A 14,957-nucleotide genomic window follows, 5' to 3' on the forward strand; every position below is an offset into this window, starting at 1 on the left:
TCAAGTGGGTGTGCATAAACCTTTTGTTAATGCATACTGGAGCTCTGTTTATGCACACTGAGCTAGCTTCCGCGCGTAATCTAAGCGCGCACGCGTACACACAACCCACGCGCCTCAAACAGATTCTTCACAAAGTTTTGAAGAGAAACAATTTCAAACCTCGAATTTCAATTGTTAAAGTGTCTATAACTGTATTTGTTTACGTTTTTTAACAAAAGGGCATTTATGAATGGGAATAAAAGAGCAGTGACTCGTTCTTCAACGTCCGTTAAAACCTTGCAGGGTCGTTGCCGTGCGATAAAGGCCCTCGCCTTTGGTTTGGGCCTTTACCACACAGCCGCCGATCCTGTCGACTTTAAACGTACGTTGAAGAACTCGTCGCTACCCTTTTATTCCCTTATTATTGTTATTTCTAAATTATAATAAAAATGTTTTTTGTAGTTGCTGGTGGGCATGAATTGAGTTAGTCTCTGTTACTGTTAAATGGTTGGGTTTTGTCCTTGTTACTGTAATGGGATGCCTGTCTGTTCAAATTATTTAGTTCCAATGTTATTTGTGTGTTTGTTTGGTTGCGAGCGGTTTCAATGGCCTTATAACTTTAACTTGCTTAAAGGCAGTGAACACCTTGGTAACATTGTAATTCCTCTTCTCGAAGTTCTGCTATCATCTTCAAACATTATTAAGATGGAGCAATGCATAGTTTAATCATGGTTTAATAAGCAGACGAACAGTTCAAATTATTCCTATCTGAAAGCACACAAATTTGTCCAACAAAAGTGTTTTTCTGTCATAAACTCTTGCAACTTCGATGACCGATTGAGCCCAAATTTTCACAGGCTTGTTATTTTATGCTTATGATGGGATCAACCAAGTGAGAACACTGGTCTTTGACAATTACACTGGACACTATCAGTAATTACTGAAAATAATATTTTGTAGCATAAAAAAAAACTTGGTGACAACCAACAGAGAGCTGTTGATAGTTTAAAACACTGTGAGTAATGGCTCCCTCTGAAGTAACATAAATTTTGAGAAAGAGGTAATTTCTCACTAAAATAGTAAAAATCAGCTAAAGCCTTTTTATTATGCATCTGAAAGCACACAAAGTAATGCTATATGAGTGTTTTTTCTTTCGTTCATTTTCTTTACAAATTCATTGACCAATTGAGCCCAAATTTTTACAGATTTGTTATTTTATGCATATTATGTTGAGATACACCATGTAACAATTCCGGTGGTCTTTGATAATTACCAAACGTGTCCAGTTTCTTAAACACAACTGCAATAAAAAAATACACAAACTAGAACAGCAAAGCTGCCATGGCAAGCTGCTGATCACCAGATAAAACCAATGACTGACGGAAACAACAATCATTTGATCAACTGATGGTCAAAGGGGTGGGGACATTGACAAGTATGAAGTTATGAAATTTAAGATTTTCATTGCTTTAGCTCATTCAACTGGAACTAGTGATCTTTGAGTTTCATCTTTTCATATTATATACATGTAAGTAGCAACGTTTGCACTCTGCAGTGATGCACTCTTTGAGTTTTATTGTTTCATATGCATCTTTATGTAAAAAGTAATATTTGATCTAGGTTTCAAGTCAGGAAATAAGGAGTTATGCCTATATTCAATTTGTTCATTGTTTTCGCTCATTCAACTGAAACCAGTGATTAATTCTTTGAGTTTTATCTCATTGCAATCAGGAGTTATGACCATTCAAGGTTTTTATTGTTTTAGCTCATTCAACTGGAACCAGTGATGCGCAAAGAGAGGTTTATCTTATCATATGAATCTATATATGTAAAAAGCAATAGTTTGAAGTCAGTTCATCATTGCAATCAGGAGTTATGATGATCATTTATGTGTTTCATTGTTTCAGCGATTCAACTGGAACCAATGACAGAGAGTTTGATTTTGGTTTTCAAAAATTTAAGATTTTAATTTGAGTTTGTTTCTTTTAGATCCAGATGTCCAAGTTTGAGCCTGAAAAAAATTGTTAAACATTTTTTGTACATCCCAGAAAATTTTTTAAATTCTTTTTTATTCAAAAAACTTTAACATTATTTGGAAATATATATGAAAATTACCCCAAAACGACTGGCAAATGTATAACAATCTCATTGGGGCTTGTTCATACCAAAACAACTCAATTCAAAGATTTAAACTTAAACAAAAAACATTTCAAAAATATTTAACGCGTACTGCCGGACGGACGGAAATTGTTATTATAACAGGCTCGCACTGCTCTACAGCTCGCCAATAAAACATAAATAGGTGATTGTTTTATAATTGCATCCCAAATTACTTTTGAATGTTAATTAGCCAAAAATATGGAGAAATACAGAGACTACCAGTAAAAATAATATGTAGATAAATGTTATTGCTTTGTTGAGGTAATTACTGGTGTCCTACAGGCAACTTTGTGGCAACCAACTGCAGTGCATGCTACAGGGTCAGGACCACATGTATTCCAGTCCCCAAGAAAAATATGTGAACAGTGAGCTGTGAATGGCTTTTCTTCATTTGAGATTTCCTGGAATTGGCTGCCTGTATTATTGCCCCTGTGTGTGACATGGTCTTTAGGTAATGCTAGGTCAGACTTTGACCTCTGAGAGAGCACTGTGTGAGCTTGTGATGTCATCTTATGCAAGGGGCCAGTCTAAACTACTTCAAAATGAACATCAAATGAGCAAAATTCACTAAATAAATACATTTTACACAAACCCTTGCTGAAAAAAATGTAATTTAATGATTTGTTAAATTTAGGATTTCTTAGGTAGGTTAAACATCATTTAAGGCAGGCCTTGAGTTTCATTCTTGAAGGTAAGAAGCATAGGGCACCAAGGCAATTGCTGTGGGGGCCATGGCTTATTTCAAGGCCGCTTGGGGTGATATAAGAACTTGCTAAATAAATGTTCCTTCTTACAAATAAAGAGAGTCTAAATTTTGTATTAAAAGAATTCAGAGACAGAGCTTGGAATAAAAAACAATGAAAAGTACCAAATTGGGACCTGCAACTTCGTAGTTCCAAAAAGAAGACGGAACAAGCAACAACTGTATAAGTGTGAGTAATGTTATTTTGTTTTACTGCAAACAAAAAAGTGGAAATCAGCTGATCTGCTGAGTAATAAGCCACTTGCAAGTTCTATTTGAATCTGGTGAAGTCTTCATAAGTTAACGGTTAATTTTCAATTCTTGAGAGAAAAAAGCACATCTCACAAAACACATGATCTTGTTGTGTAACTGTACATCTTTCTAAGATAATTTAGCTGTATTACAGCTTATACAATAATGTAATGTAATCTTATGTAATACACCTGTAATGCAGCTGGTTTACAGGTCTATATTACATGTCTTTATATAAAATTCATCTCCAAATTAAAAATCCTGACATTGGTTTCCGCTACTTTATGGACAAGGCTTTGTCCCTGCAAAAGATATGACTGCTCACGGATATCTAGAGATCAAACCTAAAAAGGATTGGGGTCACCTCGGCATTAGCAATGGCCTTAGTAGGATCTACGGGAATGGAGCTGATATAAACATCTGCTGAAAGGTAATACCCATCATATCAGCAGCTGTGGTGAACGATGTTCAGGCAACACCCAGCTCACAATTAATCAACAGGCCTGGAATTTCCTCTATAAAAGGGCAAGGCCATTTTCCTTTTTCAAAGGGCACTTCCATTGGAAAATCTTAAAGGTCAATGGGAAACTTTTGAAGGGGCAAGACCAATACCTGCATGTACTTCCATGCCTGGATCACAACTGTTCACAGCTAGTTCCAGACCGGGTTCCAGATAAAAAAAAAATTAAAAAAACCTGAACAGAGAGTTTTTATAATGTTGCAGGGTATTATTTTTGTTTAAGAAGAAGTCAAAGTTTGAAAACAAAACAGCATGGTCAATTTAGCTCAGAACCCACCCCCCCCACCCCCAACCTGAAAAGCAGAAAAAAAGCAGAAATTGCCAAGAAATTACATTTTGGTATACCTTTGATATCACTTGATTCCTTTCTATAAATAGCATTCATCAAAACAGGTTTTTTGTTTTTGTTGAAATCCCCCCCCCCCCACACACACACACATAAGCAAAGTTACATCTGTAAAAATTGTAATTACGTTAATCACTTTTCTCCTTCATGAATCAACTCACCCGATTAGGTTTCTCGCTATCAGGATAAGAAAGAAGGACATTGTAGGCGTTCTGACGGACCGGCTTCAAGCCATACTTTATCCACTCATCTCGAACGTAGTCAGCGTTCTTTTTGTCGGCCGCCGTCCCGGCTAAGTGGGGGGTGGAGGTAAATAATCTGGAGAAAAAACACAAACAGAAAGGAAGAAATATTAAGAACTTTGGCATAAAATGGGCCCAATTTCATAAAGCTGAAATTTCATAGAAGCAAACAAACACATTTGCTTAGCAAAGAAATATTCCTGCTAAGCAGAAACAGGTTACCAGCCAGAATACAAGGCAACATATGGTGACCAGTTCACTATACTAATTTGCACTTAGCAGATAAAGTTGCTAAGCATAATTTTTTTTATAGCTTTATTCAATCAGGCCAAGGGTTGACAACAATTAATTTTACCTCCAAAAAGGTTTACGTACAATCTATTTGTTAAAACCTTTTTGAAGTTTTTCAGGGTTTTTGGGCCGGAAGGGCTCAAATCAAAGTTTGCTTTATTTGAATAATCGAGTACGTGATTCTGACGTGAAATGAACCACAATCAATTGAAAGCTTGGATTAAACTCAGGTTTTGAAACTGTTACATTACCGCAAGACTTCTTGAAGTTTTTTCCCCGACTGTACATTACGTTTCCCATAAGCTCTTCTGAAAGTAAGTGCCAAACTGCCATTCAATTGCCATTTCATACACCATTGAATGAATGTGAATGGAAATCATGATTGCTATGTAACCCAACTCTAACTGGCATGCAACTAGCAGTCTCCATGTTAACAATGAGAAAAAGTCACAAAACAGGCGAGAAAGGGTTTCTTCCATGAATAACTTGACATTTGCAGCACAACTGTGCAATTACTACTGAATTCAACTTACATGTTACAAAAAACGAAAAAACCTTTTGGATTTTAAGGTTTCTGAAAGTTAGGCAGTTTGATGTACGAGTTGCCCGTAGCTGTAGGCCATAATGCAAGCACCCTTCACCTTGGATTAACATATCACATGACACTTCATGGAGACAACGAAGGCGATTGCCTCCATGCCCTCTGGTCATTGCCTTGGTGGTGCCCTTGAAATGCCCCAGTAGAAACTTGCAATTTCCTCATAGGGTGCCCTTTACCAAGGAGAACATGCTTTGATGCCCTTTCCCTTTCAAAAACGAGTCATACAGGCCTGGATGACATGTTCTTTGGGTAATTCTTAATTAACCTCAGAGGGAATAAAGTCTGCCACTCAAGGCTATCCAATTGTACCCAATGTGTTAACTTGACCTACAAATATGTTGTACATATCACGGCAGATTGGGCATCGATTATATGTGGTTATTTATTTAATTTTTTTTCTTCAACTGAGCGAGTACAAAGTACCGGTTGTACCGACTGTCTATAGGAGATGGTTCGCGATATGGAAGAGATAATAAATATTGACATGACCCTGACGGGTATCACAGTAAACGTTGTACAGCACGTAGTAACTGATAAAAATATACATTTAGGCAAACCCCTACCGAGCAATAGTTGTGGGTCACCTTGATACAAGGACAACAAATGTATATTTTGTGACAGTACAGAAGCAATGTTTTATTACCAAGGAATTGCAAATTAAATGTTTCTCTGCCTGCGTAAATATAGATATGCATTATACATGTTTGTTAGAAATAGAAAACAGCTGTTCGTTCATTTTGTCATGAAACTTCAAAAAAGTGCAGAAAGAAAGAGCATATATTCCCTCGACTAAGCCAAATCATTTCATTTCTTGACCAAGCCACAATTAAGCGGTATCTAAATAACTAGGCGGCTACAGCTTTGGCTGCGACTGTTGCTAAGGTTGTAGTCAAGGAGGTCCTATACCTCAACGCATGATGACACGGCCATCCAGCCATAGCCGCTAATTCGGATACGGTCTTTGACTCAATCAAACTAATTAAAACCTACCTAAGATATTCCTTGATGTTGTCAGCTTTCATCTCATCCATCAGCAGCTTTCCAACGCTGGCGTCACCTTCTTTCAAGGCATCACTCTGCATCCCTTGCATCCGAGCCTGCGATGAGAACCATCCTATGATCACGCCGAGAGCGATACCAACACAGGCTGCGATCACTGCGGCAATGAACACGATCGTCTTGTTACTCAGATGCATACTTTGAGAGGAACTGCTCCTTCTGGCTGTATTGTACTCCTCCGGGTGGAACTCCAGACGAGACGGTCGTGGGTTGCTGGGTGCGTTAGCCACAGGCTGGTAGGCAATGGATGAATTACCCTCCTCTCCTGGCATGGCTGTACCGCTCTCTGACTCCAGGTAATCATAGTGATTACCGCCAGCCCTAAATGGATTCATTATTTACTCAGGCTCATTTGCATGAAGAGCTGTGATTGGCTGGGAGTGGATGGTGAGGGTAGTAGGACCGAGTGTTAAATAACATCATAAGCATCGCACAAAGCCAGGTGCCTGTTTGATCAAATAATGGACAAACCATGATAAGTTTGTTAGCAGAGACCAAGAGCTTTGTAAGGTAAATAGTTCAGAGTAAGAAGTCAGTAGTTCAGGCAAAAACCTGTAGTTCGGGGGTAAATCTGGATCCCTCAGTTCAGTGTCCCATTGTAAAGTGATGAAAGGTTTCTGTTTGAGGAAGTCAAAGTGTTAATCCGGCCCAGCAGTTCCCACCACTTTATCTGCTTTCAATACGTCATGGGAATAAATTGCAGAGAAAACCACCTGGTCAAAGCTTCAGGGGGAAGAAAAGCTTGTCTGATTTTCTTCTGTGCTGAGAATGGTGGGTAGGGATAGATATATAGGAACACTGACAACCACAGCCAAATCCACCAATCTTGAGCTTGTTAACAAATAATTTACTTTCAAATTCGTTTAAACTGAAGAAAGTACAGTACACCATAACACTTTCTTGTACTTCTGAGGATTTGGGAAGATTTAAATAAGTGTCTGTACAAGTTCTACACTTTTTCGACTGTTTCAAACAATGAAATTACACAATTAACCCCCCATTTCTTGTTAATCCTTTCTGACAATGGAGCTGCCAGAAAACCTCCAGAAAATGCAGAAGAAAAATACTATCATCTTTTGTTGTGCTATCATGGGGATAATACGCATTGTTTTAACTGTTCCCATCTATCTTGTTAGAAGTGTAACGTCTTTTGTTGACTGCTTCTGATGCATCTTCTTCCTTGGTTTTTGTTCTTGTGTGCACCTTGGGTCTCTTGAGTCTCAGTGGTGAGAAATATGAGTATGGCATAAAAAGGAACAGTTTTTGTTATTATTAATTGCATACTAATACTATTACTCCACACTGTAAATAACATTTGTTTCTTTCACGAGGCAGAAGGCTGAGGGCAGCATATTAAATGCAGACGCGCTGTATTTGTCTGTATTTCACGAGTGCGCGTGTGTTTTAACACTAACAGACTTATCTTCAAGCAAACTTGACGCATTGCTCATGTTGTGATGCATTGATCAACCAATCAGAATCAAGATTCAAGTTTGCCAGAAGATATTCCTTTTTTGTATTTTAACTTCTTTGTAGTCCTTTGATTGATTTGCAGGCAATTCCATGTTTACTCACATCATGCACCATGTTTAATGTATTAAGTTCTTCTTTATACTTAATTAGGTAACCTTCCTTCTGAATCTTCCTGCAACCCTAGTTCTCCCTTGGTGATTCTGTACAAGAGCTGCCCTAAATCCGTTAATTTACCCCACTTTTAAGGTAACTCAACACCCGAATGTTTAGAGTCCTAAACATAGGTATGACCTTCTGCCTGGTCCCAATTTCATGAGGCATTAAGTGTAAAAACTTACTTGCTAAGCACAGATAAGTATTGCTTAGCAGGAACAAGTTACTAGCAAACATTCATTAAGGTTTACCTTGTTGTGACTGGTGTCCCACTCATTTATTCTTTTTTTGCTTAGCAAATACATTTTCTAAGCAGTATTTTCTGCTTAACAGCTTTATGAAATAGGATCCTGGTCATAACAAGTCAATGGTATGAGAGATACAACACCAAACCCATCAAATTCGATCAAAACAAAGGTTTTGCAGTCAAAAACGAAAACTAACTCAATTTAAAACTGTTTTCAACAGTGGGGACCTGCCACAAGTCAAAAGCCTGTGAGTGGCAAACCATCTTTCAAGATGTCGTGTGATCGGGATCAATAGATCAAGACACCATGTCATCCCCTCTTTTCAAAACGGTGTTGATTATGCCTTGGAATGTTGTACTTAGTGACCTAAAATCAGCACCTTTGAAAGCTAAAATGAGCGTTGGATAATATAACGTGATAAGGGTTGCCCTAGAGACAGACACTGCTTGGTAACAGTCAGGTGGGAAACGGCCTGCGGGTAATCACAGTTTTTTGGGGGTAAATGTCGATATGCATTTATAGTCAGACCAAAGCCAAGGCAACCAATCTGTGGAGACTATCGGAGCTTTCTTTGTTTTCTTCCAGCCAAGTGTTAACTATTTCTCAGATGCCTTGGGCATGTTTACACATCAACTGGTCCTACGAAGAAAACAATCGCACTCTTCATTGTGAGAGCTAATGTTTTTCATATATAATGTATTCTTTTAGACGATGTGACCTCTGACATCACTTAAAAACCATAACATAATTCGCTCGCATGCTGCCGTGCAAAACTTTTGTATTTTGGCAGCCAGCAAGAAAGTACGTACACGCAATCTTACAATGACTACGTCATGGTCGTGGTTTGCCTGGCGAAACATGGGTTGGACAGTGTTTTGTCACCAGAGGGCGATTTGAATGTAAACAGAGGTGGCATCGTCTTTTGAAGCAATTTTTCTGTGCCCAGAGCAGAGAAATTACAATGGACTGTAATTACAATGGACTACTTTTATAATCCATCTGACTTTACAATAAACATGAATAAATAGGCCAACCACAAATACCACTGTTCCAAGGATAAGATATTTTTCAGCATTGGAATGATTGCTTCGTTAACTTTGGTGCTGTAAACAATCTGCGTATTTCAGCAACAACGTTAGTCAACATTTTATTTTTTACAATATTTGAAAATTAAGTACAGGAAAACGTGGGGAAACCGACTTGGTATATTTTAAATAATTTTGAATAGAACGAAGACAAATTGACTAGAGCAGGATTTGAACCTGCATCCTCTGGATTGCTCAGCTGAGCAGTCTAGCCACAGTCAGTTGGTCAGGTGTCAATCCACGAGTCTTGAGCAGTCTAGCCACAGTCAGTTGGTCAGTTGTCAATCCACGAGTCTTGAGCAGTCTAGCCACAGTCAGTTGGTCAGGTGTCAATCCACAAGTCTTGAGCAGTCTAGCCACAGTCAGTTGGTCAGTTGTCAATCCACGAGTTTTGAGCAGTCTAGCCACAGTCAGTTGGTCAGTTGTCAATCCACGAGTCTTGAGCAGTCTAGCCACAGTCAGTTGGTCAGGTGTCAATCCACGAGTCTTGAGCAGTCTAGCCACAGTCAGTTGGTCAGTTGTCAAGTTCCACAAGTCTTGAGCAGTCTAGCCAGTCAGTTGGTCAGTTGTCAATCCACGAGTCTTGAGCAGTCTAGCCACAGTCAGTTGGTCAGTTGTCAATCCACAAGTCTTGAGCAGTCTAGCCACAGTCAGTTGGTGAGTTGTCAATCCACGAGTCTTGAGCAGTCTAGCCACAGTCAGTTGGTCAGTTGTCAATCCACGAGTCTTGAGCAGTCTAGCCATAATCAGTTGGTCAGGTGTCAGTCCACGAGTCTTGAGCAGTCTAGCCACAGTCAGTTGGTCAGTTGTCAAGTTCCACAAGTCTTGAGCAGTCTAGCCACAGTCAGTTGGTCAGTTGTCAATCCACGAGTCTTGAGCAGTCTAGCCACAATCAGTTGGTCAGGTGTCAGTCCACGAGTCTTGAGCAGTCTAGCCACAGTCAGTTGGTCAGTTGTCAAGTTCCACAAGTCTTGAGCAGTCTAGCCACAGTCAGTTGGTCAGTTGTCAATCCACGAGTCTTGAGCAGTCTAGCCACAGTCAGTTGGTCAGTTGTCAAGTTCCACAAGTCTTGAGCAGTCTAGCCACAGTCAGTTGGTCAGTTGTCAAGTTCCACAAGTCTTGAGCAGTCTAGCCACAGTCAGTTGGTCAGTTGTCAATCCACGAAGTCTTGAGCAGTCTAGCCACAGTCAGTTGGTCAGGTGTCAATCCAGAAGTCATAAGTTCAAATCCCGCTCAAGTAAATTTTTTTTTGTTCAACCCAAAAGAATTAAACTAAATGACATAGAGCAGACTTCGAGGTGACTTCAGAAGAAACTCAAACGAGAATCACACTGGCTAGGATATTGGCTAAATCAGCCTAAAACCGCTGAAAACACCTGAATTGGGATACACTGTGAATTTCTGGCCAACTTGTATCCATTGGTGCTAGTGTGTACGCTGATAATGTATCACTACTTACAGACCAACTCTTAACAGCAAATAACTTCAAAATTTATATTTTAATTATTATTTAATACGCATTATTCTCTAAAAATGTGCGTTTTAGGAATACTTTAACTTACTTTGTCATTGCCAGTTAAGCATGTTATTTTACAGCAGTTTGGGTGTTCAAACACAGGAGGGTAATTACCTCCTCTGGTTGCAACCCCCATTTGTATATTACATAGTATATCAAGCTCTCCCAATTACTTGTTACCTAGTAAAGTTTTATGCTAATAATTGTTTTACTGCCTTTAAAGTCAGTGGATACTATTGGTAATTGTCAAAGACCATGCTTCTCACTTGCTGTATCTCAACTTATGCATAAAATAAGAATCCTTTGAAAATTTAAGCTTGATTGGTCGTCGGAGTTGCGAGGTAACTATGAAAGAACAAAACACCCTTGTCACACGAAGTTGTGTGCTTTCAGATGCTTGATTTCGGGACCTCAAATTCTAAACTTGTGGTCTCGAAATCAAATTCGTGAAAAACTACTTCTTTCTCGAAAATTACTCCACTTCAGAGGGAGCCGTTTCTCACAATGTTTTATACTACCAACCTCTCCCCATTACTCGTTATCAAGTAAGGTTTTATGCTAATAATTATTTTGACTAATTACCAATAGTGTCCACTGCCTTTAACAAGGTAATTTTGTGCAAAAAATGTATCATCATAAACCTAACCAAGTATCCATGGACAAAAACAAAACTAACTTATGAAATAGCTTTGAGAAAAGTATCTTCACCCGCCCATTTCACCAATTCTGGGCTAGGTTGATTCTATTCCCAATCATACAACACGGATAGGGACTTCTCCAACGAACGTCCTGTGAGCGTCGTAACACTGCATGTTTCCAGTCTAAAGAACAAACTTTTGTTAGTTTTAAGGGCAGTGGACATTATTGGTAATTACTCAAAATAATTATTAGCATAAAACCTCACTTGATAACAAGTAATGGAGAGAGGTTGATAGTATAAAACATTGTGAGAAACGGCTTCCTCTGAAGTAACGGAGTTTTCGAGAAAGAAGTAATTTTCAACGAATTTGATTTTGAGACCTCAGATTTAGAATTTGAGGTCTCGAAATCAAGCATCTGAGAGCACACAACTTCGTGTGACAAGGGTGTTTTTTTCTTTCCTTATCTCGCAACTCCGACTCAACAATCCAGCTCAAATTTTCACAGGTTATTTTATGCATTGAGATACGTAAGTGAGTAGATTGGTCTTTGACAATTACCAATAGTGTCCAGTGTCTTAACAGCTGTGATTTTACCTAACCCGTGTACACCACCATCTGCTGTGCACAGCAAGATGTGGAGTGGTGACTAGGAGGAGAAGTGACCATACCAGTAGGACTGTAGCAACTTTGTTTTGTAGTCAACAAACTATTCCCATCTGACCCTGTATATGTCAATGTATGTCAACTGTTTACCCCCCCCCCTCTTTCTCCTCAGAGTCACATATAGATCAGTGGGTGAACTGTGTACAAAACTTCTGAGTGATAGCGCCCTCTTTTGAATCACCCTCTTGAGTGTCCTCCAGCCCACATTAATTTCCATAATGAATAGCTTGATAGTGAATGGGTATCGTCCCCTGTCCTGTTTTCAAGGTATTTTTATTACGCCTTTTTCTTTGAATTGGCAAAAACAAATATATTATGCCATATCAACTGATGCTTTAGGCCCAATTACCTTCATTTGTTTACAAAAAGTATGCAAACATATTAAAACTTGATGAACATTGAAATTTTCACACCACACCCCGATGACTTCAATAGGGTCCCATTTGTTTCAAGTTTTTCCTGTTTTTCACGGCAAACAAGAAAGTACCGGTGAAGCCATACGTGGAAGAAACATCTGCAGTGACAACAAGTGATGTGTGAGACTTTATGTATGACTCTCTAGACAGCAGTTGTCTTCATATTTTTCTCCATTTTTTTTAATGACATTTAAAATTTACCATGGTAATTTGCACACAAATAAAATTAAATAAAAAGTGCAAATAACTCTTGCCTTTCAATATGTGATTTTTATTAAGTTTTGTGTCTTTTTATTTTTCTTATCATCTATTTGAATCACCAAGCTGATGCTTAAATTTTAGCATTTAAATAATAGTAATAATGATATGAGGGACAACAAAAATGCTCCAGATTATTAGAAAATTATATGAGCAAATGGCTTCTTTAAGCCTCTGTGTTTTGTTTTTCCTGAATGCTCAGCAGAATGTTCAAATACATGATTTGATCATCTTGAATTGTGAATTGAAAAATTGATTTTTTTTTTTATATGATATGGTCCCAACATTACAACATATTTTTGTACCTTGTAGAAATGCCTCAAATACAAAAACTTTTTGTGTGTACAAGTGCAACTAACCAGTAGAGCCATCAGCCTAATTATGTTTCTAAGTTTTGGTCAAAGGAAAAGAGACTCATTGCTTGGCAAGTCAAACCTCAATTTTTTTATCTAGGGACTGTTTATCGCATGCAGAGAGGTAAAAGATTTGCCTCGAGTTAAGTTTAGGACCCCTTGAAAACAGGACGAGATGATGATGGGGGACAGTTCCCTCCTTAGGCTAGTAGTTGTGACAACGTACGTTATTGCAACTATTCCCTCCCATGCTCCGGGGGACAGATTTCCCTTCTTCTTTGGCCATGACACCAGCAACTCCCCGGTCTACTCCTAGAACTATGTCATGACTCACTGAGGTTCGTTCGGCTATCGTCTCCCGTCACGGAGACGATACGATAGCCGAACAAACCTCATAGTTCTAGGAGTACCCCCGGTCATGGTCATGCCGGTTTTTGTTATTTATCATTGTAATGTGGCTAACATGTAAACAACATAATTGATGAGCCTCATCAAATACAAAAACTTCACATCATATCTAGCAACTTGGAAGACGTAGCTCCAGGGCGATGGATGATTGTTTGTTAATCATCAAAAATAGTTCAGTTAGCACAGAACCCAATATTACTAAAGTCTAAGTAGGCCTAATACTAGCTATTTCTAGACCCAGTAGCTGGGGCACTGTATGGTATTCCTTTTTCGAAATGTTGGCATTATCGGTCAAAATTTCGAAAAAGGAGTACAGCGCCCCAGTATTTCTACCTCCACTCCTATTTCACTCACTCATGATTTCGGCTTACCTGGTTTCTTCATACGCATGTAGTCAAACAACTGAGAAGTGTGTTATTGTCATTGTCCACTTGTATAAACCTGACTTTAAACTAACTGGCACTACGTACGTATGCACATACATGTACGTGTAGTTTCCACAATAGGACAAATTGATGACAAACTTGTTACATTACAATACAACTTCATCACTTTCTTTCACTTTCACGGGGGTTACGGCGGACGTCTTCAATCTGAAAAGGATGACAGACACAACAAGAGAGGGGGTGCTTGCAATAACAAAAGGTTGCAACAAAATTCAAACGAGGGCGCTACCACGCGAGCGCCAGGACTATTATGATCTTTGGTTTACACAACGCCACGTAAATTAGACAAAAAATTAATGATTGGACAAATAGTTCAGGTCTTTCTAGTCATCCAAAATCATCCTACATTTGTTCAGTTAATTTATCTTAATTTGAACTAAAGTAGGCCTAAAGCGTTATCATCCGGTGGAAGAAGAAAGTTTTAACCAGAGAAATTTAGGTTATCCTAAATTCATGCCAGAATGTAAAACGCCATTTGAATAACTGGTTTATTTCGGTCTGAAAAGGCTTACATGTCAAATACATTTGAATTATCATCTAAAGATCTTAGAGTTACCGTTGCAATTACCGTTGCAATCTAAAAACTGCATGCGAACATATGCCCCCCTCCCAAAACATTTCTTTTTATTTAATATTTTCGCAGGCTACATTTCGTGTCACTGTGATTACTGAAAACCAAAGACTGTGGACGAATTTAGTCCTCAAAAAGTGTACTAAAAGGTAAACTCGGACCATTCGGTAAAATGGTTATTGCTGACCGGGATTTATGAGCTCGTCATAACAATGATTGACCTTTCACCTTGCTTTAGCTCTTCTGGTAATAGTGCCTCAGCCCCCCCCCCCCCCCAAAAAAAAACAAAAAACAAAAACAGAAATCTTCGATGCTGTGGGTTAACAACATAGAAAGCTTTTCGTTGTAATCTTTAATATTTAGGCTACTTTCCTATTTACACGCACACAATTAATAGTACATTTTGTTAACCCCAAAGTCCAGATAATAGCAAAGAGTACAGGCGAAGAGCGGGAGGGCACACCGGCAAATTACAGATGGAATTCGGGCTCACACGCAAGCTAGAGTAAACAAATTTTATTGAAACAAAACCCC

General features: G+C 38.7%; 1 protein-coding gene across 2 annotated transcripts in view; it reads right to left on the minus strand.

Moving 5' to 3' along the window:
* LOC139937591 (N-acetylated-alpha-linked acidic dipeptidase 2-like) overlaps positions 1-14,017 on the minus strand; it is a 32,336-nt gene extending 18,319 nt beyond the window's left edge. The window contains exons 1-3 of one of the 2 annotated variants that reach the window (XM_071932812.1): positions 13,975-14,017; positions 6,124-6,638; positions 4,161-4,317 (exon numbers count right to left, since the gene is read on the minus strand). In XM_071932812.1, the coding sequence (XP_071788913.1) occupies positions 4,161-4,317; positions 6,124-6,527 (561 nt within the window). In that variant the 5' untranslated portion in view covers positions 6,528-6,638; positions 13,975-14,017. Of the gene's footprint in view, positions 1-4,160; positions 4,318-6,123; positions 6,639-13,777 lie in introns of both variants that reach the window. The other variant, XM_071932803.1, reaches the window with a different exon arrangement.
* Positions 14,018-14,957: the final 940 nt, after the last annotated feature.

The sequence above is a fragment of the Asterias amurensis genome, chromosome 1, assembly GCF_032118995.1.
Source record: "Asterias amurensis chromosome 1, ASM3211899v1".
Lineage (NCBI taxonomy): Eukaryota > Metazoa > Echinodermata > Asteroidea > Forcipulatida > Asteriidae > Asterias > Asterias amurensis.